Raw genomic sequence first — 27,851 nt, 5'->3', positions numbered from 1 at the left:
ACTGGCAATGAAATATTCCCATTAGAGGCACACAAAGGCTTTTGTGGAGTGCTCTGAAGGCAGCACGGGAAGGTTTCCTGGCTACCTGCCCGAGGAATGTCACTGAAGGGATTTGGAAGAGAGCCCATTACAGATTTTTGCCCTTGGAGCTGATGTTGTCAGGTCTCCCATCCTTCCTGCTTTGCCTGGCCAGTTTAAATTCCCTGCTAAGCTCAGGAGGCAGCTCCGAGTGCCGCTGTTCTCCTCCTGCCCTGTGCTCCTGCAGCCCTCAGGTGATCCCTGAGTTCTGCTCCTGGGGACCAGCTATTGCTCCACAGCACACAAACAACCTTCTCACCACCCCAAATATTGCAAATCTTCCTAAAACTCACATCAAAGTTATGTGCAAGTAATGAAAATCTTCAGGAATTGCTTCCAGCTCTTAAGCTGTCCCTTTTTAAAACACATGGAGACTGAGATGAGTCCAAATGTCTCTGGTCTGACACAGCTCAGGAAATGATGAAGCTGAAGTATAAAGAAATCCAGTTTTTCCTCCTCTTTTTGCATAAAGTGCTCATTGTTAACTTAGTTCTGAAAGATCCTTGATAGATGGTTCCAGGTAGGTTTCTCCATTCTTCTTTCTAATCTGCTTGATACAGAATTTGAGGGAGTTGAGGAAAAAATAAGGAGGCTGAAGAAATCAAATCTGAACTCATTTATGCAGCAACTCCAGCATCCATAAATAACCCATTAAATATTGTCCCCTGCTAAATTTAGAAAATGCTCAGGTGTATCTCCTCCTGTGCTGCACAGAAAGTTTTGATACAGATTTAATCATACTGAGTGTTAGGGGAAAGGGCTAATTAGATTGGCAAATTTAGAAGGCAGTAGTATATTATATGGGAAGAAATGAGTGATTTGATATTATTCACTGTAAAAGTGACTGGCCTTGGGGAATATCTTTAAGGATATTATATGACATAATCCTAGTTTAAAAACTGAGAAAGTCAAAGTTCACACCATCCTCAAAATTCTTCTGTTTTTCAAAACAATTTTCCCCAGGGCTAATTTTTAGGGTTTTTTGCAGTTGGAGGAGTGAGAGTGCAGCTTGGCCATGGGGCTGTCCCTGTGTCCTTCTGTCCCTCTGCTCAGGTGTGGGTGGGGACAGCACCACCCTCTCCATCCCCACCTTTGCAGCCCCAGGCTGATGCTGTGGGACATCCCCTGCCAGCTGCTCCTGTGCATCCCATCATGATCTTGGGGGATTTCTGCCAATAGTGATCTTCCTTTATCCCTATAAATTGTATTTTTCCAGCACTCATTAAATTGTTGATTGGCCATAAACAAATGGACTCCTTCCCAAGGCTTTCAGTATTGCATTTCCCCTAGGAAAAGCACTTTGGAGGGGGAAGAGGGGGTTATTTTCTTTAAACAAGTAAAAAAGTCTATTTCTGAATGTGATGTAGTGAGGGAAGTCTCAGCATTAATGACTTTGCTGAGCTTTAATCACCATAAAAGATAAATGTAGCACGTAGGGAGCTAAAGCCCATGGAAAGCCGGAGGAAGCTGTGTTTTTCCAGGAGCTCTGCTCACATCTGTTCGTGGGGTGCTCTGTGTGCGGTGCCCTCGGAGCCCTCATCCCCTCCTCGTGTCCCCAGACTGCCAGGACCCCACTGACTCCCCCTGGAGAGATTCACAGCCGCCTTCAGGGCCTTGTTCCATCTCCTGAGGTCATTTTATAGCGCCCAAAGCAAGGTGTGAAGCACATCAGGACACCTGCCTACCCCCGGACCGGCAGAGGTGATGGATAGAGAGTCACTGCTAAATCATTCACATAAAAAATGATTCATAGGAGTTCCCTTCCACTTGCCCTTCCATTATCCAGCATGTGTAATTGCAGGTACCACCCCAGCTGTTTACAGACAGCTTTTCAACTCTGCTCACAAACAAAGGGAGACATTGCTTTGGGTAGAACAGTTTGATGGTGTGAAAATGCCGATAATCACAGAAGCAAGCGCTGTGACATTAGAGACTTTGCTGCCACAGTCCCCAAACACAGAATTATGGCCAAGACAGCAGCACTGGGTAAGGCTGGCTAGCTGCTCTGCACCAGATGTGTTAACTTTATCAGGAAAATAAATCAGGAGCTTGTTTTGTCCTAAAGCACACATTATTTTTCCCCTCTTCTAAAGCAAATTTCTGTTTCATCCTTCTGAAGGGGGTCATTTAATAGTGTGTGAAACGAAATGTCAACAAGAATTAGAGCAAATGGCACTGTGAGGCCCAAGAGACACCAGGTTTCTGCTGGGAAATGTTTCCAGCCGGGCACTGCGGGGAGAGGAGGGAGAGGAGGGAGAGGAGGGAGAGGCCTCAGGTGCTGCTCTGGAGCCAGAGCCCGGCACTGCCCGGAGCCCCTTCCTGGGAGCTTCCCCCGGGCTCTGCGGGGCTTTGGGGACCCTCACCCCTAAAAGTGCCCAGCGGAGCCCGCTGCAGTGCACGGGAGGGACAGGGACCGGGGGTTCCCCTGGCACAGCGGGGCTGGGTGGGGATGGCAGGGACCGGCTGCTCCCGGGCCCTGGGCCTGAGGGGATCTCGGTACTGAGGGGATCCCAAACCTGGGGATCCCAATCCCAGGGGATCCCGGTCCTGAGGGGATCTCGGTCCTGAGGGGATCTGAGTCCTGAGGGGATCCCAATCCTGAGGGGATCTCAATCCTGGGGGGATCCCTGTCCTGAGGGGATCTCAATCCTCAGGGGATCCCGGAACTGAGGGGATTTCAGTCCTGAGGGGATCCCGGTACTGAGGGGATCTGAGTCCTGAGGGGATCTCAGTCCTGAGGGGATCCTGGTCCTGAGAGGATCCCGGTACTGAGGGGATCTCAATCCTGAGGGGATCTCAGTCCTGAGGGGATCCCGGTCCTGAGGGGATCCCAAACCTGGGGATCCCGGTACTGAGGGGATCTCAGTCCTGAGGGGAACCTGATCCTGAGGGGATCTCAGTCCTGAGGGGATCCCGGTACTGAGGGGATCTCAGTCCTGAGGGGATCTCAGTCCTGAGGGGATCCCAATCCCAGGGGATCCCGGTCCTGACAGGATCTCAATCCTGAGGGGATCCTGATCCTGCGGGGATCTCAATCCTGAGGGGATCCCAATCCCAGGGGATCCCGGTCCCAAGGGGCTCTGGCAGCTGCTCCAGGGAGGCACGGGAAGGGCAGGATGGGATGGCCAAGAAGGAAGAGGAATTGTGTTCCTGTAGCTGGGGTTCATGGAATCAGAGCCACGGAATGTCCTGAAGGGACCTGCAAGGATCATCAGAGTCGCACTCCTGGCCCTGCACAGACACCCCAGCAGTCCCAGCCCGTGCACCCCTGGCAATGCTGTCCAAGTGCTCCTGGAGCTCCAGCCTGGGCCAGGGCCGTGCTGAGCCCCGGCAGGATCGGCCCCTCGGGTGTCACGGCACAGATGGAGCCGAGGCCAGAAACAAATTCCTGCCCTTGGGATTATTGCTTTTACCACCACAGAGAGCTGTTCATGGGAAGCTCAGAAACTACGTGAAAACATAAATGTGAAGTATGCAAATAAGTCTTTCTGACAAAATTGTTCACTAGATTCATTATTATGGAAATAAATTTCAAATGTGACTTTTCAGAGCTGCCGAAACACATCACTTTGTAGAGCTGCTCTGTGCCTCTCCGATGAGAAAATGCCAGAATCTGTGGCATCGGGAACGCTTTTCAGATGTTCTGAAAGTAATTCCAGTGAAACAAAGGCCACTGGATAATTAGGAAGTCTCTGTTGTGGTGGGTGAGACCATGAGCTCCTGCTGTGGCTGGGGCTTTGAACACTCAGGTGCTCTCTCCTCATTGTGGCCCATTTGCATTCTGCACAGAGGTTGCAGATGTATTATTGTGATGCTGCTCACTGCATAAAGCCCAATTAATGAAAGGTTAGGAGGCAATTAAAAATCACAAAGTGTCCTTTATTTCAAAGTGAAGTTTATACTGCAGTGCAAGTTCCTGGAATGCTACAAAATCCTTTTGGAAGGCTGAGGCAGCTGCTGGTTGTGTATTTGTGTTTGTTTTGACCCCTGTAGAATTTTGTGGGTTTCTCTAAAGGGATAGAATCAACACACCAGTCTCAGTCAACCCCAATAAATAAATCCTTAATGGATTTGTGCCTCTGATCTTCAAAGGGTCATGAATGTGGGAGAATAGAACCGAAATGAGCGGTATCAAAATGACCCACCTGGGCAGCAGAATTTACAGATGTTCCAGAGATGAGCAAGAAAATTACAGGTGGAAAGGTGCCAGACTGACTCTCTGAACACACATCAGAAAATCTCAGTGCCACCCCTTGCCTGTCTGCAGGAGGTGACCCGTTCTGGTCACCTTCTGTGGACATCAAGGTCTTTACAGAAACAGGGGATGCTTTGATGAGAGCTGCCAGGCCGTGGTTCTGGTGCAGGTGCTGGGCTGAGGGAGTGCACAGGTTCCCCTGCTCCACTGAGAAATGTGCTGCTGCCCCAAAGCGGCAGCAGGGAACTCTCTGTTGTGTGGGTTGTGTAGGAGAAGTTCAGTCTTTCTCTGACTTGGATTTTACACCTGCAAAATAGAGATGTCAGTGTTTATCTAGGAAGGCAGTGAACTTGAATAAATGGTTGTAGCGTACTCTGACAGACTTGGTACAGAAATGTCATTAAAATTCACTTCTCTGGAGTTATTTATTCCTTTTGTTATCAGTCCAGTGATACGTGGAGAGGTTTCCTGACTGCAAAAGAACCTGTTGCTGTTGTATCTGGTGCAAAAGTGAGTGGGACCGGGCAAGAGTTCGAGCTGCATGAGCACACTTTGGGTTGCAAATGATGCTGATGTGTCCCACATCTGTAATTAAACTGATTGACCTTTCCATGTACAGGCTGGAGGGGAGAAAAGCACTAGAGAAGATGGATTGAGAAGTGAATGAGGTGCCAAAGCAAATCTCATTTTCCCATCCCATGTGTCAATAGTGAGCTGGGGGAACATCAGTCTCTGAAATCATCTCACTGCAGCCGTCCCAGGGCACGGCCTTGGCAGCTGCTGGAGCCAGCTCCGTGCTCAGGTCCCCCACCACGCTCAGCACAGACACTTGCCCTCAAAACCAGCCCCAAAACAGCACCACAACATCACTGTGTGTCTTGGAGGGAAAAAACAGCATGTGGGAGGATGCATCTCATGCAAAGAAGCAACAGGAGAAATCACCAGCCCTTGAAAGCTCTTCTCTGTAGCTGCTCTTTTCTTCCCTAACTCCCTAAAAATGAGTCTTTTAGGCTTAGGAATTTACCCCTGAGCTTGCACTGGCACAAACAGCAAAGTGGGACAGAAGAAAATGGTTTGAGCTGTGCTCCACTGCCCCTCCGTGCTGGGCAGCTCCCAGTTCTGAGCTAAGCACAGGCGGGTGAGGACTCTGAGAGCTCCAGAGCCTCACTGGGAGCTCCAGAGCCTCACTGGGAGCTCCAGGGCACCTCTGGGAGCTCCAGGGCCCCTCTGGGAGCTCCAGGGCACCTTTGGGAGCTCCAGAGCCTCACTGGGAGCTCCAGAGCCTCACTGGGAGCTCCAGGGCACATCTGGGAGCTCCAGGGCCCCTTTGGGAGCTCCAGGGCACATCTGGGAGCTCCAGGGCACCTTTGGGAGCTCCAGAGCCTCACTGGGAGCTCCAGAGCCTCACTGGGAGCTGCAGGGCCCCTCTGAGAGCTCCAGAGCCTCACTGGGAGCTCCAGAGCCTCACTGGGAGCTCCAGGGCACCTCTGGGAGCTGCAGGGCCCCTCTGGGAGCTCCAGGACCCCTTTGGGAGCTCCAGGGCACCTTTGGGAGCTCCAGGACCCCTTTGGGAGCTCCAGTCCCCCTCTGGGAGCTCCAGGGCACCTTTGGGAACTCCAGGACCCCTTTGGGAGCTCCAGTCCCCCTCTGGGAGCTCCAGGGCCCTGCTGAGAGCTCCAGCCCTGCAGTGATGCCTCAAGAATGGTTGTGTCTGTCAGAAAGACAACCCTGAGCAGGGCTTGGTTTTTAAATAGATCATTCCTGACAAAGCCCATTACTCACAGTGGGCAAAAAGCCAATATCCCTTTAGTTCAGAGAGCCCTCCTGCCACGCTGCTGAGTGATCTGTGACCACGGGGGGCATGTGGGGAGAAGGAAAAGGCCTTTCCCTGACAGCTGAACGCAATCTCTTCATCAGCCAAATCTCTGGAAAATCAGGCTTCATTTCCTGCCTGTCCTGGTGGGTTTGATGTGTCCCTCAGAGCAGGATTCAGACCCTTCCATTCACAGCAGCCCTGACAGATCTGGCCCAGTGCAGGTGCCTCCAGGAGAGGCCAAATTCCTCTTTGAGCTGATCACTCTCAGATCAAACACGGAGTGTTTCAGCACATCAGGAGCAACTTTGTGTCTGTGTACTAAGAACTGATGATGATTTAGTTGTAAAGTTCCCATATCCGATACTTTTCAGAACCTAATTATGAGCAAAATACAGACAGGTCCTGTTGTTTTCCCTGTCTGGGCAGCACAGACTGAGCTCCTCTTGAATTATGCACAAGTTTGAATACCAGGAAAGGAAAAGAATTTGGGAAAGATGGGCAGGGCAGAGGAGACCTGTCCCTCTGGTGTGTCTTTCCCCAGATCTGTGTTTTTATTCCCACCACTCAGTATTGGAGGGCTGTTTGCAAGAGGGATATAATTTTCCACCATATCTGAATAATAGCATTTAAAAAATCCCTGTGCTTCAATGCCAAATCATTCAGGCTTTCAGTGTTCATTTTATGGCTATGTTTTACCATATCTGGCAGTGTGATTGCTTTTCACATCTTCCACATAATCCTCAAGAAGCCTTTTGATATCCTCTCGATCTGATTTAGTCCCCAGTGAATCCCTGTAGGGCTCTGGATACACACTCTGTCCATGGGACCTCAGCACTACATATTAAAGGTTGCTATGAATCCCCATTTTCAAGGGCCTGTTCTCTGCTCACCTGGCCCTGGGAATACCTGGGTGGCAGCTGAGGGCAGGCAGGCACCCTGTCCTCTGAAAGGTCAGATTGTTTAAGAAAACCAAGAAACTCTTCTGAAATGGAAGCAAATGCAATTAAAAAGCCTTGAAGTCATTATCCTGTACGTGTAGATGGAAGTCAGGGGTGGTGTCAGAGGGGTCCAGTGCCTTGTTCCACTGACAGGCAGAGAAAAAAACACTCAAAGAGCTGCAGAGTTCCATGAAATCTGGTTTATCACTTACAGCTCCTGACTAGAGGCAATGTTAGTCTTTTGCCACAGGATATAATATTAAAACACTATTTCTATTTCACTGATTTAACCTGGTCTTCAACAGAGTGGGACAGAAAATTGTATTTAAAAGATAAGTGGAAAAAAAAGATCTAGAGGATGCATTGCATCTTAGATGGCAAACTGACTGTGATTACAATTTGTTATGCTGAGCATTTGGGCTATATTTTTGCTAAAAATCCAATTTTACCATAGAGCAACATATCTAAGAGTACTTGAAAATGGATTATAGAGTGAAAGCTCAAACCTCACATTATATTGTAACTTAAACAAGCTGATTTTGCTGTTATTGAGCAGTTTCCATCCTGTGTGGCAGCACTTGTCACAAAGTGCATCTATTCCACTTGGATAAGCTGCTGGGTGAAATCCTGGAGGATGCCCGAGTGCCTGGGCCACAGCAGAGTCTGACTGGGACCCAAAACACAGCCTGGTGCACAGATGAACTGGCTTCCCTTCTGGCTCCAAGTGTGACTATAATCTGTTAAAAGCAATAACTCAGAGGCCAGGTTAATCTGAGGAAAGGGCAGCAGAGTGGCACAAGTGGCTGGGAGCGCATGGCAGGTGTGGGACAGACTCTGTGCCCCTGACACCCTTCTGGCACAGCCTGCTGGGATCTGTGGGGCTCTTCCACACGTCCCTCCCTTCCCTGGCAAGATGATTCTGCAGATTTGTTATTTATAGTATTTTAGTATTAAATAATAAATCAGCGTCTGGGAGAGAAACCACTCCTGTTAGCATTTTGCTAAATCATGATCTCTACTACAAAACTCAGACCTGTGGAACGTCTTCCATTCTGCCATCTAAAATGCTGTGTGATTTTTTTCACCATTCTGTCCTTTTCTCTATGAGGGGAGGTGGAGTTCTTTGATATTTTATTTAGACTGCACACATGTTTGGAAGGAAGGCCCTGGAGCTGGTTCCTGCCCCACTCGCAGGGTGAGCACCTCCTCTTCTCTCTCTGGGTGCTCTGGGCTGTGTGCTGGGGACAGCGCCTGGCTGGCAGCAGAAATGGAGCTGCAGCAGCCCAGGTGAGGGATGACAGGGACTGTGCACAGTGACCTGATTCATTCCAGAGAGCTGGGAATTCACACAGCCATGGAACCCTTTGGGTTGGAAGGGATATCTCAAAAGCTCCTCTCATTGCAGCCCTCCTGCCATGGGTGCAGGACTTGATGTTCCTCATGGGTCCCTTCCAGCTCAGGATACTCTGATTCTGTGAAATCCTTGTCTCCCTTGCTTTTGGTCACCAGTGGTTTTCATCCTGAGTATTTCACCTTGCAAACAGAGCACTCGACTTCCAGGGATGTTCAGATAAATGCCATTTCTCTGGCTTTGTGGTGATTTAACGGGTGGATTTAATTTGCTGTACACTCAAGTGCTATAGGTGGTGGATATGCTGGCTGCCCACTCTGTTGTGGTATTGCCAAGGCAGCAGTTATTAATGGCACAGAAATTCTAGCCAGCAGTTTTCTGAAGTGCCTCAGCAGCAGAGCAGTGATGCTGGGATCTGGGGAAGCCTGGCAAACAGGAGTGATGGGATGGGGCTGTCCCGGGAGGCAGCTCCTGCCACGGTGCTTTCCCAAAGTCTCCCAAGCCCACCTGGCCCGTTCCAGGGTGCTTTTCCTGTCAGCAGCCCTCGCTGTCCCTGGTGTGACTCCCCTGTTCCCCGGGATCAGAATGGGCAGCACCAGGAGAATCCCACAGATGGAATTCCAAGGGGGTGTCTGAGAACCCCCCTGGAAGGACACACAGGCACAGCCTTTCCTGAGCGCAGGGTTTGTGCTGCAGGAACCCCTGGACATGGCACATGAGCAGCTCCAGCCACAGCCTTTGTTTCTGACAAAAAATGAATCATAAAAGCTGCTGAAATTCATTTTCAGTTCACAGTACATTTGGTGCCAGACTTTCCTGCTGCAATCATGTGAATATATCCTGACACGTACAGAGAGCTGCCTGCATTTGTTTACCCTGGGCTGTGCACTTCAGGGCATGCGTGCACAGATTTAAAGATTTATAATTTTAAAGCCTGAACACTGATTTTCTATTCAAAATCTTTATCTCCCACCAAACTAGCCATTGTATTTTACTGGAAAGTTCATGTGTTTTCCTTCCCTCTTCTTCCTCCAACATTTTTTAGCCCTGCTCAGATGGTAACAGACAAATGATGGACAGTGCCAGGGTTTTGGAGTGGCACATCTATAGGAAATGAGTACTTTAGACAATATTTCTGTATGTGCTGAAAATCTAAGAAGAAATGGTAAAAATAAATGCAAATGTTGTTCTATGAAGTCAAAATGAAGATTTCATCTGTAGATCTCCTTTTCTGAAATCTCATTTTCCCTTTTCACTTCCAAGTCAGGAGAATTGAAAGCTGCCCTGAGCAGCGGGTGGGGATGATGGGCCATTCCTTACAGGCACTCCTTGACTCCTGCCTTTCCGGGTAATAAATTGTCCATGAGGCAGCGTGGATGTGAGATTTCCTTTGGGTCTTTTCCAAACCCTCGGAACTGGCATCTGCTCTGACAGATCTCCCCAGGCACCAAAACAAGGCTGGGGTGTTAGATGGAGATTCACAGAGATGAACCATTTCAGGAGCATTTTTTGATACTGTTTTGGTCCTCTGGAGGCTTCCTAGTGCAGCTCTGCAGTGCCTTAGGAGGAGGGTGGGCAGGTGTGGGGTAAAAGGTGAAGGAAAGCTGCCAGGACGTGTGTGTGGGAACGAGTCGTGTCGGTGCCTCCTCGTCCAGATCACAAACTGTGCAGAAAGGACAGAACTGGAAAAGAGCCTCTGCTCTTTGCTGCTTTTCTGATCCTTCCTGACATCCACACCTTCGGGAAAGGCTCTGCCAGTGGCCTGAGTTTGCTGCTGAGCTTGAGATGCCTGTGTGTGTAAACTGATGGAGATGTTTACCTATGTTTGATCTACGGCAGGGCTTTCCCCAGGCAGGAATTCAAGCTTGTTCAATAGAGCTCATTAGGTAATGAGCTTATTCACTAAGCTCATTAGTGGTGGAATTCATTCTGCTCAGCCCTCTGCAGCCCAAATTCTTGTATCCCTTCAGCCCAGCTTACTACTCGTCCTGACCCTTAGCTAGAGGGATGACTTTTACCCAATTTCATCCATTTCCCGTGTTTTCATTCCACAGCTGCTTTGCTGATTGACTCTTCCTATTATTTAATCTGTCCTGCTATTCCTCTCTAGCAGAAAAATATCTAAGAGGGCTGAAATCTTCTGTATCGAGTGTGCCAAGGCTAGAATATCTTGCCAGCTCATTTCATGAACTGAAGCAGAGTGTCTGACTCAGTAGGACTCATCCTGTGCCGTGATGGATGCTCCCAGGATTGATGAACAGACGGTTGGGCAGATGTAAGTAGGCAGGAAAACGAAAGAGGCACCAAGTAAAAGTTGTGATTGCCTCCTGCGAGCTGCCCGTGATTGCCCATCTGCACACAATCCTGTGGTCTTGGGGGAAGTTCTGAAGCACACACGGGCATGGCAGAAGCTGGGAATTTCATATTTTGGTTAATTATGCAGAGATACGAGAGTGAGGTTGGTAAAAAGGTGCAGGTGCAAAGCGGGGTGGGAGACAGGGTTTTAAATCTTCCTGAACCAGCAGCACAACCGAGATGTGTGACAGTGAAGAATGTGTGTTGGCAATAATGCTTCATTGATTCGTGCTCAACGTGGTAAATTTAGGTGCTGTTTCTACTCATTTCAGACACTGATTACTAGAAAAAGGCTCTGCTGCAGTGGAGTAACGGAGGTGTCAGAGCCTGTTCCCATCTTCCCTCACAAGAGGCAGAAAGACGCAAGCGGAGCTCTTCTCACATTAATATTGATGACACAGCCCAAGAAATGATGTAAACATCAAAAAAGCCCCACTGGAACAGGATTATGATTGAGAATGAGTTTTGAGCTGGCTGGCAGGGACAGGCTCAGCTCTCACCCGCTCTGTGCAGGTCAGCAGGGGCAGGAGCAGAGCAGCAGCCCCTGCTCACACCAGGGAGGATTCACTGCAGGGGGGGCACTGGGCTCTGCAGCAGTGGGAGCACACTGGGGGTCCTGGAGTGCCCCTGCCAGGGGTGTTTCATCCAGAAGGGATCAGTCCTCATGCCCTGCACTGGGAGCCAAACTGCAGCAGGGACACAGGGCTGGCCTTGCTCCCACAGAGCATCCCTGACCCAAACTAAGGCCCCAAAGTCGATGGACTCAGGAGGAAGCAGCTCAGAGCAGCTTTCTCTTGCTTTAGCTTTCCCTTTGAAGACAGCTTATTTCTGCCCAGGCTGAGAAGAGCTGGCTTGCACAATCCTTTTCCATTGATAAATAAGGTGCTGCGTTTGTTCTTACCACAGTGACTGTAATTAATATTTGAGGAGGATGGCTTCCTTCTGCTCCAGATTATACAAATACAGAGAAAACTGTGCACATGTTGTCTCCAAATTACACCCCAAAACTGGATGTGGACCATACAGACATGGAATTGAGGAAGTGTGCAAGGCCAGGTTGGATGGGGCTCTGAGAAACCTGGGATAGTGGAAGGTGTCCCTGCCCATGGGAGGGGGTGGGAATTGATGAGATTTTTCCAACCCAAACCATTCAGGGATTCCATTATTCTAACTACATAATAAAATAAGTAAAATTAAATAATAGTAAGAAGTGTTTTCCTTGGTGTAAAAAAGGAAAAAAGGGCTGCCTAGTGGTGGGGTGCAATCTTGTTATCAAGGCTGCACATTTACATATTAAAGGCTGAAAATGACTCAAGATTTTATCATCTGCTGTTTTCACATCTGATATGGAGCCCTGTATCTGCAGGCAGGATGGGAAAAACAGCAGCAGTTTGTGACTTTTGGATGGCAAAGGGAGCCCCAGGGACACCAGGAATCCAGCAGGGAGCACGTTCAGGGTGCTTGGCTGGGACACAAACCCAGGCTCCTCGCAGCACTGGGGGTGAGATTTGGTCACCAGGAGCTGCTCCAAGTGACCCCAGCAGCCAGACAAGGCTGGGGAGCTTTGGGGTGCCAGGCTGTCACTGGCAGGAGTGCAGCAAAGCCCAGCCTGGTGGACATCCAGCAGCAGCTGCCTCCCTCCGTGTGTCCAGGACTCGTTATTTGAATTATTCGGCCTTTTTCTGAGGAGGCTCCACAGCACAGCTCAGCTTCCAGGGTCCTCATTGCACGGGACTCCAAACAGCCCTTCTCAAGGGCTTTCTGGGCATGTACATCGGCCAAATTTCACAAAGCCCTGAGGGCAAAAAGCCAAAGCTGATCTGTGCTTTAATTTTGCTGCAGATGGCAGGGGGAGATGAGAGCAGAGCTTCCCCAGGCGATGCTGCTGCAGCGCCCCGGAACGGGGCAGGAAGGGCTGGGGAGGTGACTCCGAGAGCCCAGCCCGGCTCTGCTCTGCTCCCCACTGAGGAGTTCAGAGGGGACAGGAGATTGAGCCTCAGCTCTGCCTCTCGGCATCTGCAGGGACAGGAGGGACAGGAGGGACAGCGGGGACAGGAGGGACAGCGGGGACAGCGGGGACAGTGCCCTGGCAGCCCCAAACCCGCACGGCCCCACGTGGGACAGAAAAAGTCCACGATGGAAAGGCAGAAGAAAAGCACAAAATCGGGGAAGAATGAGGGAAGGAAAGAGCCAGATGCTCCAGCGTCACTCTGAGGCTGCGAAGCAGGATGAAAAGCCAGGAAAAAGCCAGGAAAGGCTCGCACCTTTAGAAGGAGTAATGAATTGTTTCCTCCTCTGGCAGGCAGTGATTTGACTTGCCACATGCCTCCCAGTAATTTCCCAGCAGGTTTAAATGTTGGAACAATGGCATTCTGTTAGATATTGATTTTAAAATAACTCTTCCGCACTTACTTGTAACTTTAAGAGGTGAATTACAGCCCTTGAGTGTGTTCTAATGTAGCAGTGGTAAATAGTTAAATAGACACAATCTGTTTCTGCAGGCATTGTCTGTCCAGGAGAAGGCAGAGCTTGGCTGAACGCTGCCTGTCTTCTGGTCTGCAGGAAAAACATTCATCTGTCTGCCTTCACTGGAGGAAAATATTAACCAGTTCACAATGGATGTGGTGGGATTTGGCAGAGAAGAATTTCTGTGCTAGGTGGTGAAGCAGTGAGAGTGGGAGGCAATCGGTAAATGACCAAATTGCAGCTCTTTTCTTCTTCACCTTCTACAGAGCTGCGATGCTCAGGGTGGGACAGCGCTGCCAGCAGCCTGGCCTGAGCCTGGGAGCGTCCCGGGGCTGGCCCTGCTCCTGTGGCTGCCCCTTGGCCACGGGCAGTGCCAGCACTGCCTGCTCTGGCTGCAGGAGAGGAGGAACCCTGGGCTGTGCTGTGGCTGTAGGAGAGGAGGAACCCTGGGCTGTGCTGTGGCTGTAGGAGAGGAGGAACCCTGGGCTGTGCTGTCCCAGCTGGGGAGAAGGAACCCTGCCCTGTGCTGTCCCAGCTCTGGGGAAGGAACCCTGCCCTGTGCTGTCCCAGCTGGGGAGAAGGAACCCTGCCCTGTGCTGTCCCAGCTGGGGAGAAGGAACCCTGCCCTGTGCTGTCCCAGCTGGGGGGAAGGAACCCTGCTTTGTGCTGTGCCAGCTGGGGCAGCTCCGGCCCCGGGTCCCTGCAGAGCCCAGGAGCAGGGCAGGGAGCTGTGGCCGGGGTAAATGGTTCATCCTTCCCCTGAATGCAGGGCAGGGAGCTGTGGCCGGGGTAAATGGTTCATCCTTCCCCTGAATGCAGGGCAGGGAGCTGTGGCCGGGGTAAATGGTTCATCCTTCCCCTGAATGCAGGGCAGGGAGCTGTGGTGGAGGTAAATGGTTCATTCTTCCCCTGAATGCAGGGCAGGGAGCTGTGGCCGGGGTAAATGGTTCATCCTTTCACTGAATGCAGGGCAGGGAGCTGTGGCCGGGGTAAATGGTTCATCCTTTCACTGAATGCAGATCAGTTCCCTGGGTCAGGGGCACCGTGGCACTGAGCTGGGCGTGGGGCAGCTGCCGGGGAGCAGTGCTGGCTCATGCTCAGGAAAAGTTTCTTTCTTTATCATACATTTTTTGTATTTTTTTTTCTTTTTTCTTTTTTTCTTATTTTTTGATGAGGTGATTCCATTACATGCCTGGGACACACCTGGAAATAGGCTGTGTCTGCTCACTGCTGTCCCCATCCCCAGAAACGCACATTGGTTTGGGGTGGAAAAGACTTTAAAGATCATCTTGATTGAATCCTCCTGCCATGGGCAGGGACACCTTCCACTGTCCCAGATGCTCCAAGACCCTTCCAGCCTGGCCTTGGGCACTTGCAGGGATCCAGGGGCAGCCACAGCTGCTCTGGGCACCCTGTGCCAATCCTCCCCACCCTCTCTTCTCTCCTGCATTTTGAAGCCATTCCCTCTCGTCCTGTCGCTCCAAGCTCTTGAAAGCACAGATCCCTGAAGAAAGTGCAGAAAAAACTTCTCCTGTTCTTTTCCTGCCATTAAAACAAGTTGGGGTTTATCTCAGGCTGGGGGCCCCGTGCTAAACCTGTGCCAAGGCAGCAGGGCTGGGTGGGGATGTGGTGGCCAGATGTGCCTGTGAGGATGAGGATGGTGCTGCTCCCTGTGCTCCTCTCCCTGTACACACCCGTGGGCTGTAATCAGCTGAGGAACCTGATTCATTTGGGCTAATTTGTTCCAGGGCCTTTAACTTCCCCTCTCCCTGCTCTCGGACTGACAGTGGCTGCTCTGTCCCTTATTTCCAGCTGATGTCTGTAAACTGATTACTTTTACTGGGTCAGCTCTCTTATGAAATTATCGTTTTATGAGACTAAAAATAGCCCAGATCCAGTCAGCACGCCAATCACTTCCCTTCATCTCCAATGAAAATGCAATGTTATCTTTAATCTGTATTTCTCAGGCACTTACTGTGAGGCAGGTTAGAAAGAAAAGGGGGGGGGGGAAAAAGAGGAGATCAGAAAAAAATCTGTAAATCAGTTGCTATAGATGCATCCCTGCCAAGGCTTCCACTGGTAAATTTAGCAGTCACGTTACAATTTTAGTCAGCACCATTTCTTAGCCTTATTCAAAATAATTCACTTCTCACACAATGAGTTACCCTGAAGGCAAGTTATTTTGTCTTGCACATTAAAAATGGTGCGTTTGCACATACGTGCAACTGTTACAAATATCCAAAGCCACAAAAAGCGTAAGGATGGATAATTTTTTTAGGAGAAGAAAAAAAAGCATCCAGTGTGTTCCACTTGCTCTAAGAATGAATAAAGGTATTTTAATACTTCTGGGGTTCTGGTGAATGCAAATAGCTTAAAAATGAGATGCTTGCCTGAGATTTATATCAAGATAGTGAAGGGAAAAGGTTCCATCTGTAGCTTCTGATAAAAAGACATTTCACACACAATATCTGTAAATCCATTAGGAGAAGGAAATTGATACACGTTTTGTATAAGATGAAGCTGGAGTGAAGAGAATGAAAGCTCAAGGAAATGGCCTCTTTGTGTAGCTCCATCAATTCATGGCTTGATTGGACTTTCTGTGTATTAAATTCCAGCAGTTCTTTGGCCCGTGGGTATAAGGAATTGTTGACCGTGTGGGAAATGGTGAGTGATGAAATTCCAGCACCTTCCTTCACAAAGGAAACACCCCACATCTCATCCATCTTGCCATTGGTGATGTTAAATATGCAAAGTGGTGTTCCTATTGGAGAAGTTTTTCCTGATTCAGTTTAATGGAGGCTCCCAAAGTCCTGACACGCACACCGTGACTCCTGGCCCAAACACCAATCTCTCCCGAGGAGCCGGGAGTGGCAGCGCTCCAGAGATGATTTATTATTTTCCTTCCTTTGCACACTGCTCTTAGTGTGTGTGAAGGAGGGTGAATGAAGGTTACTATCAGCCTGAGTGCTTGTGCTGTGCAGAAATCAGAGCTCGCTCTGCTCTCACGGTGCTGGCAGCGAGCGCTGGAACGTGCTCGGGGCTCAGCCCAGCTGGCAGCACTTTGGCACCACGGCCCCCACGTGCCATGGCACCGCTCACACTCCATCCCCTCTCCTGGCCACGGCTGAGCACCAGCAAAGAGGAGAAAAACCAAGAAATAAGCAAAACAGAGACTGATGTTCTCTCAGGGCGCCCGCTCGCTCGTGTTCGCTCTGATCCACGTTTGGCAGAGGCAAAACTGAGCCAAGACAAACCAAACAGACCCTACCCTCAAACCCCTGCTCTCTACACACCCAGCTCATAAACCTTCTAAGAAATTCCAGCTCTTGCTCCAGATCAGGCTGTTGACATAACCAGGCCAGCAGGGCTGTTTTATCGACTTTCCAGCGTTAACCTGGTTCCTTAAATGAATTATACAGATGGGCCTGTGTTGTCCAAGTGCACTGAGCTGTGTCTTTGAAAGCCATGGACCAGTGCAGCCCATCCTGAAAGAGGGATAGGGCTCTAAAAGCCTTTGCAAATTGTAAAGGCGACAGTCAGCCAGAGAGATTCTCTGACGAGCACCCCTAGGGCGCTGAGCTGTGGGAGCTCAGCTTTTCTAAGCGAGAGAAAGCTCCACAGTGTATCCCTCAGGACAAACCAAACCCAGCACCAGCCTCTGTGGCACTCACTGAGTGCTCAGGCTGTGCTGCTGCTGCTTTCTTGACAAAAACAGCCCAAATGTCTCGGTGCCAATTCCCCCCAGTAATATTCCTTGCTTACGGCACCTTCCAGTGCCTAAAGGAGAGCTCATTTAAATGAGCTCGAATTTAAATGCAGAACATTTTACATGGGCATGGACTGACAGGACAAGGGGAAATGTCTTCCCACAATGGCATCCAGAGGGCAGGGCTGGATGGGATATTGGGAAGCAATAGGAGGGTGGGCAGGTCCTGGCACAGGTGCCCAGAGCAGCCCCTGGATCCCTGGCAGTGCCCAAGGCCAGGCTGGACGGGGCTGGGAAGAGCCTGGGACAGGGGGAGGTGTCCCTGCTCTATCAGGGGTGGCACTGGAGGGGCTCCAAGGTCCCTCCAACCCAAACCATCCCAGGTCTCCCTTCCCCTCTCGGGGGCACTGAGGGTGGCCTGGCTGTCATGTCCAGCCTGTGGCACTCAGGTTTTCACAGCTGCAGTTTGATGCCTCTGCTGCAGGTCATAGACACTGCCTAGGAGTCTGAAACATAGTGCTGCTGTCAGATGAAATGAAAACAGCTGTAAAAAGCTTAGAAAACACTTTCTCTGGGCAAAACTGGCATGGGGTTTAGTGGGATGACAGAGGTTTTGTGTTTGTGCTGCACGTGAGGGGCAGCAGCAGAACCTGAGGCTTCCCCATCCATATCGCTCCCTAAAAGTGAATTAAACTGAGTGCTGGGTGGGGCATAGAGCAGCCTGGGCTAGTGGAAAGTGTCCCTGCCCATGGCTGGGGGTTGGAATGAGCTGGGCTTTAAGGTCCCTTCCAACCCTCACTGTTCTGTGATTCCATGAAAACCAACGCACTGGTACCAAGGGAACCAAATTCACTCTCATTAACACATTTCCATAGAGATGTAAACCCAGTGATTGCATACTGAATTATCTAAAAGCCAGGACAGGGCCATGGATGGGCCTGGCACCGCTCCCCTGCTGCTCTTGGCAGCACTTGCACCCCTGAGCTGGGGGCCAGGGCTCAGGAGCTCCTGCAGGACACAGCAAGGGGCTGGCAAAGGCAGAGCTCGTGGCACTGGGGCTGTCGAGAGGAGATGGGGAGCTGTTGGCCTCTCGAGAAAAATGTTTCTGCATGAATAGGAGAGCTGATTTTGAATTAATTTTGAATAGTTGTTTCAGTAATTCAGATTGATTTAAGATGCACCCAAGAATAATGCTTTCATTAGAAAGCCTCCTGAGCAAAATTTAAATTGTGTTAAATTAAAAACAGCCTCTGTTAAACCAGGGCTGATGAGCACAGCAGAGGGATTGGAGATGCAGGGTCAGTATAATTTAATTCCTTTGCTTTGTTTCCCACTCCAGAAAAGCTGCTGTACCTGGCTCCCTGTTAAGTGCCTAAGGAGCCTGCAAGTCATCCTAAATTTCTCTAAACTGATTTGCAGGGTAACCCCACCAAAACCAGTGGTTATTTATTGATGCTGGGCTTCACCTTCAAGAAGAAATGCATTTGCATTGCCTTTTATTTATGGGTCAGTCTGGAAGTGTAATTGTATCCCAAAGATACCTGGGAATTTGGGAGAGCAGCTGATGCACAGTACAGTGCGAGGGTTAATGGTCTCCTACTCTTGGCTTTGTTTGCTTGTTTGCTGTAAGTAAACTTTTGTTCTACACAAATGGAGTTAATCCTAGGATCAGGGAAAAAGTTTTCCTGCACATTCCTGACCACTCCTCTAAGGCTCTCTGTCAAAGCAATGGTGGCATTCCAGCCTCGGGGAAACCTTCACTTATCTGGATTTAAACACATTGGTGGTGAAAACAAACTACATATAGATATATATCTATGGTTTTGAGTTAAAAACTGTGGTGCTTCATAGCTTCTTGTTTTAGATGCTGGCTGAACTGTTAGGGGCAAAAGGCAGGACATATTTAAGATCTCTGTGAAAGCTCTGAGTGCTGCTGAAATCCAAGCAGTGAAGTGGCCAGAGGAGGGGATCTGATGGCTTGAGGAGCACGTTGGAGACCTTGGCTGCATTTCTGTGCAGCTGGAATTGCCAGGACTCTCGTTAGTAACAAGATCCTTCCAAACAGATTGAAAAGACTTCTGGAGAAAGATGTATATGAAATATTGTCTGAAAGTGCCAGTTTGTCAGAACTGGAAGGAGTTTTGGGGAGATGAAGGGGCCAGGAGGGTTAGCCCTAGATGGTGAACTCCAGGAGGTGAACCCTCACCCCACACAGGGGGAGTCAGGAAGGTGGAAACAACCCAAAAATCAGTCAAACAACCCAAACCAGTAATACCAGGAGTCTCAGTTTTAAAACTGACAGCATTTTATAGGTCCCCTCACAATGAACCCTGACAAAGCCATGTTTAAATATCTGATTTCTTAAATCCATGTCAGCTCCTTCCCAGCACTTGTTCCTCTATGATTTCTGTGATTACAAGCTGAGAACACTCTGAGGTCCTTGGGAGCACTGGGTTTGTCCCTGTGCTCAGAAAGGGAGGGAAAGGGACCCAAACCGAGGCAGGAGCAGAGCCCCAGCTGCTCTCCAGCACATTCTGCACGTACTGGAGCCCTTCCCAAGCCAGCCAGGATGGCCCCTGGCCCCGAGGCTCCTGTCAGAGCTGTGACAGCACAGGCGTGAACGGGTGCAGGCTGTGTCCGTGCAGGGCTGGATGGGATCATTATTAAACGGGAATCTGAAAATAGAACTGGATTTTCACACATCTCCCCCTGTCCAGAGACACGGGAAGGAGCCACCCAAGGCAGGGGTCCCTCTGAAGCTGATCAGATGCAGTGGTGGGGTCAGGAGAGGGGAACTGACCAGTTTGGAGCAGTCAGAATGCGGAAAGCTGAGCCACAGCGTGGGGCAGTGCTGGGATGCAAAGCCCAGCTCTGATTTCCCAGTGCTGCCTTTCCCAGAGTAAGGAACAGCTTTTTCCATAAACTTGCAAACTTTGCTTAGTTATTAAAAAGGAAGAATAAGAGATCTGTAGGTGACTATGACAAACAGGTTCTACATTTGCACTTAATGAAGAAATTCAGGCTTTCAGTTGTCATATGCCCAGATTCGGCGGCTTTCTGACAGCTGAATTATGATTTTAATAATTAAAAAGTGCTACTGTGAGCCTGTTCCTGTGTAATACGCACAGAGAAGTGTTTAAAATCAAAAGCAGTTTAGAGAAAAAGTGGTCACTGTGTTACAAGGAGGAGAATTGTCTACATCTGAATATTACACTGTGTGAAATCTCCAGTGGGAAAACTCTTTGCAAAGTAACTCTAAACTTCCTGTACTGTTGTGATGTGTGGGAAGAGGAGATTGCACTCGCTCCTGGCTTTATGTGCCTGAAGCAGCAGCCTGCAATGCCCACTTTCCTCTACATAACCTTGGCAGGGTGAGGGTTTGGCCATTCTGCTCGCAGAGGTTTTAGTTCAGAGCAGCAGAAGCACAAATCTGTAATCTTAGTTGCAATATCTGTGAGACAGAAATGAAATCCAAGGGGGAAAAGTGCCCTCCAGGCTACATTCCCCTTGCTTTGATTTCATTATCTTTGTACCTGTCCATGGGAATGTTTGAAATTCTACTGCAACCACCACAGCACGCCCAGTTCTCAGACTCACAGCTAAACACAGACAAGAAACCCCAATCCTGCTGGATTAAGTAAAAACCAGATCATGTCCTGGCCATCACTGAGCATTCCAGTACAGTGACCCACAACATCCACTTGAATTCAGCAAATCTGTAGTTGCTGGCAGGCCAAGGGGAGAAACAAGGAGTGACATTGCAACGAGACACAACAGATAGATCAGCAGCTTTGTGTGAACATTGCTGGAGCCAATGTCAGAGAGAACAGAGCTCTCTCTCCCAGCCCTTGCAGTCGGGTCAGCCTTTCCCTCCTGCAGGAATGAATCACAACCTGCTACTCCACCACTCTGCTCCCCCTGCACTCATTTACCGTGGTGCTGAGCATTTGTCAAGTGGGTGTAAGTGCTTTTTCTGGTTTATACAACTGCACACAAATTGCACAAGTTGTAAGGCAAAGAATAATCAACCCTCAACGCTTCCAGCCCCTTCTCGAACATGCACCCAGGAAAACGCTGAGAAGAAGCTGAAGTCAAGCTCCCAGTACATGCTTGCCTGCTGCTCAGGAAAAGGAAAAGTAATACTCACCCCAGTGTTGTCATGGTTACAATAGTGTACCAAAAGGAAGCAGGAATACTGGTGAATTTGCTTGCCGAGGACCCTTTCTCTGCATAAAACATCACAGTTGCAAAGATGATGATTGCCATAGTGAGGGAAAAGAGGAGAAAGCCAAGCTCGGAGGCACAGCTCTTCAAAGTGTAGCCCAAGATCCTCAGGCCTTGGGAATGGCGGGAGAACTTGAAAATCCTGAAAACCCTAAAAACCCTTAGCGTGACAAAGGCCCCGCTGACGTCCTCGTTGTTGGTCATCACCAGGCCGATGTAGTAGGGCATGATGGCCACCACGTCGATGATGCTCATCACGCTGCGGATGAAGCGGTAGCGGCTGGGCGCCGCGAAGAGTCTCAGCAGGTACTCGACGGTGAAGATCATCACGCACGCCGTGTCCAGGCAAAAGAAAGCCACGGCGTAGCGCTCCCCGCAGGGCAGCTCCTTGTTACCCGGCACAGTGCCGCAGGGCACGGTCTCCACCACGTTGGTGATCACAGACACGGCGATAAAGAACCCGGTGACGTAGTAAAAGACTAAGGCTAAGGTGCTGGTGTGGGGGTTCTCGAAGGCTCGCCACATGGTCTGCCGGAAGCTCAGCGAGGGCATGGAGCCCTCCTGGTTGTTCTCCGAGTCGTTGTCATCCATCAGCCGCTCCGCGTTCTCCCGCTTCCTGTCCTTGTACTCTTCGTAGCAGCAGTCCCCGATGATCTCGGGAAGGATCCCGTAGAAGGCGAGCTCTTCGTCGTAGGCAGAGATGCACTCGTACCTGGGGTAGTGCAGTTTGCCAGTTCTATAAAAATTGAGGATGCACCTGAAGACCTCGGGGTCCCGGTCAAAGAAATACTCCTTGGTGTCTTCATTGAAGAAGAACTCCTTCTCCGTGCTGCCCAGGAGAGTGTCCGGGTACCTCTCCAGTGTAGTCCTCCAGGTCTGGAAACGCCTGCCACTCACATTGAGGATGATCAGCTCATCCTGCCTCTTGTTCTTCTCCGTCGGAGCCAGTGGCATGGGACAGTTGGCCACCGGCATCCATCCTATGGCAGCCGCCCTGGCGAAGGGCAACCACGCTGCCACTCCTGCTGCCATGGTGAGCCCGGGCCGTGTTACTGGAGATGAGGCTTGGGATGCTCCTGGGACCTGCTGGGAGTCAGAGCAGTTCCATCTAGAACACAAAGAGAACACAGCACACAGTCACACGGGGCCTGCCCCGTTGGCTGGAAGAGCCCAGGACGAGCACAGACACGAGAGTTTCACACCACTGGCTCACCCTCACCTCCCAGGTGAAGAATGATGTCGAACAAGGCACATGATAATCAGCTCAGCGGGGTTATGGCATTATTATAGATTGAAATTTTGAATAGCAAATGATTCCTCATTAAAAGCATTTTAAAAGTAGCATAAACACAGTAATTTATATTTGCTTCCTCACAAACAAGACTAATCCATAATTCCCCAGGTGTAAGCCTCCTGTGCTCATCAGTTTAACTACAGCTGTCAAGAAAGAGCTGGGAACTCCAGTGAAATCAGCCTGCAGTGGAATCGTACACCACCAAAACCCATGACTGGGCTTAGCTGCATTTCCAGTCCTAAACAAGTTCAGTATGTTCTGAATCTTGCACTAAGAACATCTTTAGTAGAAAGAAATGGAAATATTTCCCTGGTTTTCACCAGCTATCTTCCATCTTTAATTCAAGGCCTGGCCTCAGCAGCAGTTTTCTGCTGCTCTCCTTCATTGAGAGGTGGGGTTTCCTCTTGGCAAGTACTGCAGCCCTCCACTGGAGCAGAGGAAAATTCTGATTTTGGGGAAACCTTGTTCAGAATACCTGAGCACCCGTAAGCTTCAATCCCAGGTCTGAAGGCTGATGGATTAAGGTAACAAATACCAAGAACACTGGAATGAAGGAAGGCTCCAAAGCTGGAGAATTTCTTCCCAGCAGGAAGTTGCTTTGCTTTTTTCCTGGCTTGCAGGGGAAGAATCCTTCAGCTGAAGAACTGAAGGACTCCTAGGCTGAAACAAAATATGTTCACTGTACGCTTGGATTTTCAGATGAGGAATATCCCAAGTTGTCCAGATCCTCAGCCACCAGAGGCCAACATTCTCTTGAAGTTTGAGTAGTTTCTGCATTCTGATCTAGCCATGAATTTATCTTTTTGATCTTTGGTCAGAGTTCTTACAGTCTTTAACTTTTGTTTTAACTTGTTTTTACTTTCACTTCCCTAGTGCTTTTCTAATTCTACCATGAAATTATTTGAAGAAAGGTCATACAAGGTGCATTAGGAGCCCTATCAAAAGCCAATTTATCAATTCCATTGATTCCACTGCCTCAAAGCCCAATTGTATCTTTGTAGGCAGTTTTACTCTGAAGTTCTGAACTTCTATGAAAGCTGCCATTCCAGCCGGTAAGGCTGCAGCATTATTGATTCCAATGGGCCATCAAAACACTGAATAAAAAATGATGGAATCAGTCCGTGCTGAAAATGCCTGAAGTGCTCAGAGAAATGCTCTTCCTCTTTGGGGCAAATTAACATTCATCACCTTAATGTGGAGCATCTTCCTGTGCAATTTGAGTGTCTAAAGGACAATTGAAATCCCTCGTGCGAGCGTCTAACTGCTGCTGAAGAGCCTCGGTAATTACTGAACATGTAATAACCCATAGTGATGCTTATCCCAAGGAGACACTTTGCTTCTCTACATGGCACTGGAGCAAACATCCCCCAGTGTTTCCCTCTGAAGAATCGTTCAGAGTTAAAGCAGCGCTCTTTTCTCTCCCCCAAAGGAGGAATTTCCTGCGCGGATGGCGCCGGCCCGGCCGCCCTGGGGACCAGAAACTCTCTCTGCGTGACTTTGAGCAGCTCCCCCACCCTCAGCTGAAAGGGCATCTCCAGGGGCTCCGTGGGCTCACACTGCAGCCTTCTACCACCAGTGGTGGATCTTTCAACTCCCATGAAGCACTTAAGAACAGGAGGCAGCAAAATAAGAACTGTTTCATCCATTAGTCACCAAATATATACAGGCAAATAATTGAGAAACCAAGAAAAGGCATCTTGCTCCTGCTTTCCCTGCTGGCAAACTGTCTTCCCTGGCTTTTAATTTCCCTTAGCACCGTCACCAGAGTCCTTCTGCCAGGACTGACTGGTGACCTGACCAGTTTCAGCACACTGGATCCTCATCTCCCCTGATTTCTCAGGGGAAGCACGTTAGAAACCTTTTCTGTACTTTGATAACTTTGGTTGTAGATTCCAGGTTACCTACATTAGCTGCTGAGGCACTATAAATACTTCACATATAATTGTTCCAATAAAGCACTGGTAACTCATAAGTGACTTACACATTTTTAAATCAATTTTTAAAAGATAAAATGGGTCCTTTCATGCTGGCAGTATATGTGGGGAAACTATAAATATCTCAGCTATGAAAGGGACAGGAGATTAAAGCAAAAGAGAAAGAAAGGGGAATTCTTGTGTGGAAATTTAATTCCCATTTCTCTGGGTCCAAGAGATGCAGCTGGTTAGAACAACAGAGCACAGCCAGCTTCATTCTCAGAGTTACATTGAATCTGTCCCATTTGATCCTCAAAACACACGGAAGAGGAGGCTTTTTCAGCTGTAAATTATCTGAAGGACCCAGAGTGAGAAGTGAAATGCAGAGGTTTTGCTTTTTCTTGTCCATGAGTCCTTGGAACTCTACTACTCCCTGAAGGAAGTGAAAGAAAATTGGGAGACAGAGAGAGGACTGGATTTATAATTCTGACCTGCACAACCTAACCTGAATCAAAAAAAGATGAAGTAACTCATTTATCTAGAATGCAGAATTCCAGAATGTAGAAAGAATCCTCCTCTTCTGCCTGCTTGGATTTTGGTGACTGCTAACCAGTCTGTTTAGGCTGGAAAGCAATTGGCTGGACTCAAAATCTAATGTACTGTTGACAGTCTCTGGAGCTCTCATAGAAAACAGACACACTCTAATTCTAACAAGCATATATTTAGCTATACCCATATTTCTAATTTTAATTACCATCATTTCTGCGTGTAATTTAAAAGGAACTGGTTCACAGCAGACCGGCACCCTGCTGATGACATTTAGAAGACCTGGTGCACAAAATAGAATCATTTTCTTCCTGATTTAAAAAAGTATCTGTAGAGAAAAGAATCTGTTTTCTTTAGATAACTATGGGGACAATGAAACAGCCAAGGAAATTTGATAGAAAAGGCTGAGCACGAGCCCCCTGTCCCCTCCCAGGACTCCTCGGGGTCCCTCCCGACCAGCGCTGGCTCCGCTGCGGCCGCTCCGGGGGCACCGAGGTCTCACCCGGTTTGGAGCAAACCCTGAGAGCTCAGGAAAGCTCAGGAGGAAAACTTGGTAGAGAACAGTAAGGACTGTTCACCTAGAGAGTCCAGAAATAAAGGATGGATTCTTACCACTTCAGCTCCCACGGCAATACCACACTGATCAATGTCTCTTCATCACCTCAACAGAGCAGAGACAAAGCAAAAATCTCAGTGTGTCCCTTTCTAGAAGCAGCCAGGGCTGTTCTGAAATCGGACCGATAAACATACTGCGAGTTTCTTGAGAAGACACTGCTAATGGGAGTGAGGAGCCTGGAGATCATTCCTTCTTCCCTCTCCTGTCCTTGCTGGGCCAGGCTCAGGCAGCAAAGGGACCTTTGCTTTAAAGCAAAATATGTCAGCCAAAGCCTCGGTGTCTTCTGTCAGTCACACATTCCTTCCCCTCCGCAGCAACACCAGAAAATGAAACTTTCTGCAAAACACTCACTCCCTCCGTCTGTTGGGGAGATTTAGGAGCAAAAGCAACAGGCGTAGGATAAATGCATGCAAAGTTCTCCCCTCCCTCCCTCCCAGCGAGCCCGGAGAGCCCCATCTTGGCGGCTCGCAGCGCTGCCTTACCTGGAGAGGAAAGACACCCGGCGCCCAAAGTAGGGCTAAATGTGGGCAACGGGAAGGAAGGGGGAGCAGCCACTCCTCAGGATAAAAGGTGAACTGTGCTGCCTGCCTCTTGCCTCCCTCTCTAAATTGCAGTCAGAAGCAATCAGTAAATGTGATCATCATTGTGAAAGTATATATAGAGAGATGACTAAACAGCTTCTCGCTCATCGCTGCCGAGACGGAGGCTCTCTCCGCGTCTCTCGCCTGAGCTCGCTTGGCGCTGCCCCCTCCCGTTCCAGCCCCGCTCTCCGCTCTGCCCTCGCTGAGAGCCCCAGCCCCGCTGGGAGCGGCCCCGGGGAGCGGAGACCCCCGGGCCGGGCCGGGGCTGGAGCCGGCTGCTCCGGGAGGCGGCTGAGAAGGGCGGGGTGAGCTGACAGCGCCGGCAAATGGAGTCGTTAAATACACACCAGAGCCTACCCTGCATGCTAATGTGCCAAGGGGGAGATGAAGGGGGGAAAGTATGGGATGAACTTCACGGCTCTATCCCGGAGCTCCCTGCGTGTCCCTGCTGGCTCCCGGTCAGGCGGGGACAAGGCAGGAGGGATTCATTCTGGGCAAGAAAACGAGCGATTCCTCCAGCATCACAAACCTACACCCAACACCTTGGCCAGGGCGGGAGGCTACATTCAGGAATAAAAAGAAATCGTTCGGATTTAAACCGATCTTTCCCCTATCTTCTTCTCCTTTCTCCCTTCCCACCACCTTTCCCTTTTCCCCTCGTCCTGCTGTTCTGGCTTGCCCTGCTCCTTGGCAGCTCTTACCAGTCCTGTCTCCACACCACCTCAGCATCCCTCTTTCATCCACGGTCAGAAGTTGGACTCGGCACGCTCAGAGACCCGGCAGCCTCTCTCATTTATCTGTTTGCTGTCGAGTTTCCATTAAGTAAATAACCATAAGCCCAAATCAGAGCGAGCCAGCCTTGCCCTGCTCTGCCGGGCAGCTCCCGGCGCTGACTGACGCGCCGCAGCGATAGTTGATGCTTTCCATAAAGTCAGAGCAGAACGCACACGAGCGAGCGGGGCTCGCCTGCCTCGCCTGCCTCGCCATCGCCTCGGCTCCCGGGCGGCTCAGCCCCGAGCTTCCCTCCGGCAGCGAGGGCCGCCAGGGCTGTGCGGGGCTGGAACGGGCTGTGCGGGGCTATCGGGGCTGTGCGGGGCTATCAGGGCTGTGCGGGGCTGTGCGGGGCTGTGCGGGGCTATCGGGGCTATCAGGGCTATCAGAGCTGTGCGGGGCTGTGCGGGGCTATCGGGGCTGTGCGGGGCCGGTAGCGGCGAGGGGCGGGAGGGGAGCAGGAGTGGGAGCGGCCGGGGGCACCCGCTGCCCCCGCCCCGCCCGCAGGTGAAGCTTTGGGGCCGGTGTCCCCCGCACCCCCCGGGGCCGGTGTCCCCCGCATCCCCCGGGGCCGGTGTCCCCCGCACCCCCCGGGGCCGCTCCCTTTCCGCCCCCCGCCCTCCCCGGGGACCCCCTCACCTCCGCAGGGCGCTCCCGGCCGCGGCCGCCCGCCCGGTGCCTCCGCGGCCATGCGGCTGCCGGGAGCGGAGCGCGGGGCTGCGCCGAGTGCGCGGGCGCGGGGCGGCGGCGGAGAGAGATGGGGAGCGATGGGGAGCGATGGGGAGCGATGGGGAGCGATGGGGAGCGATGGGGAGCGGCGGAGAGCGGCGGAGAGCGGCGATGGGCACGGGGACAGCTCGGCGCGGAGGGGCGGCGGCGCGGGGCGGGGGGCGGCGGGGGCTCCCCGCACACGGCCGCGTCCCCGCCCGCCGCCCGCCCGCAGAGCCGCCGGCAGGTGTCACCCGGAGCGAGCGGCGCCGGGAGCGGAGCTCGGAGCTCGG

General features: G+C 50.5%; 1 protein-coding gene across 1 annotated transcript in view; it reads right to left on the bottom strand.

Moving 5' to 3' along the window:
• The window catches only part of KCND3 (potassium voltage-gated channel subfamily D member 3), a 100,571-nt gene extending 73,023 nt beyond the window's left edge, over nucleotides 1–27,548 (bottom strand). Inside the window, exons 1-2 of the mRNA XM_058855983.1 lie at nucleotides 27,490–27,548; nucleotides 21,053–22,237 (exon numbers count right to left, since the gene is read on the bottom strand). Coding sequence (XP_058711966.1) covers nucleotides 21,053–22,161 — 1,109 coding nt within the window. The 5' untranslated portion in view covers nucleotides 22,162–22,237; nucleotides 27,490–27,548. The remainder of the gene's footprint in view (nucleotides 1–21,052; nucleotides 22,238–27,489) is intronic.
• Between the last annotated feature and the right edge of the window lie 303 nt (nucleotides 27,549–27,851).

The sequence above is a fragment of the Poecile atricapillus genome, chromosome 23 (genome assembly GCF_030490865.1).
Source record: "Poecile atricapillus isolate bPoeAtr1 chromosome 23, bPoeAtr1.hap1, whole genome shotgun sequence".
NCBI classification, from domain to species: domain Eukaryota; kingdom Metazoa; phylum Chordata; class Aves; order Passeriformes; family Paridae; genus Poecile; species Poecile atricapillus.
This window is presented reverse-complemented; position numbering and strand designations above follow the sequence as displayed.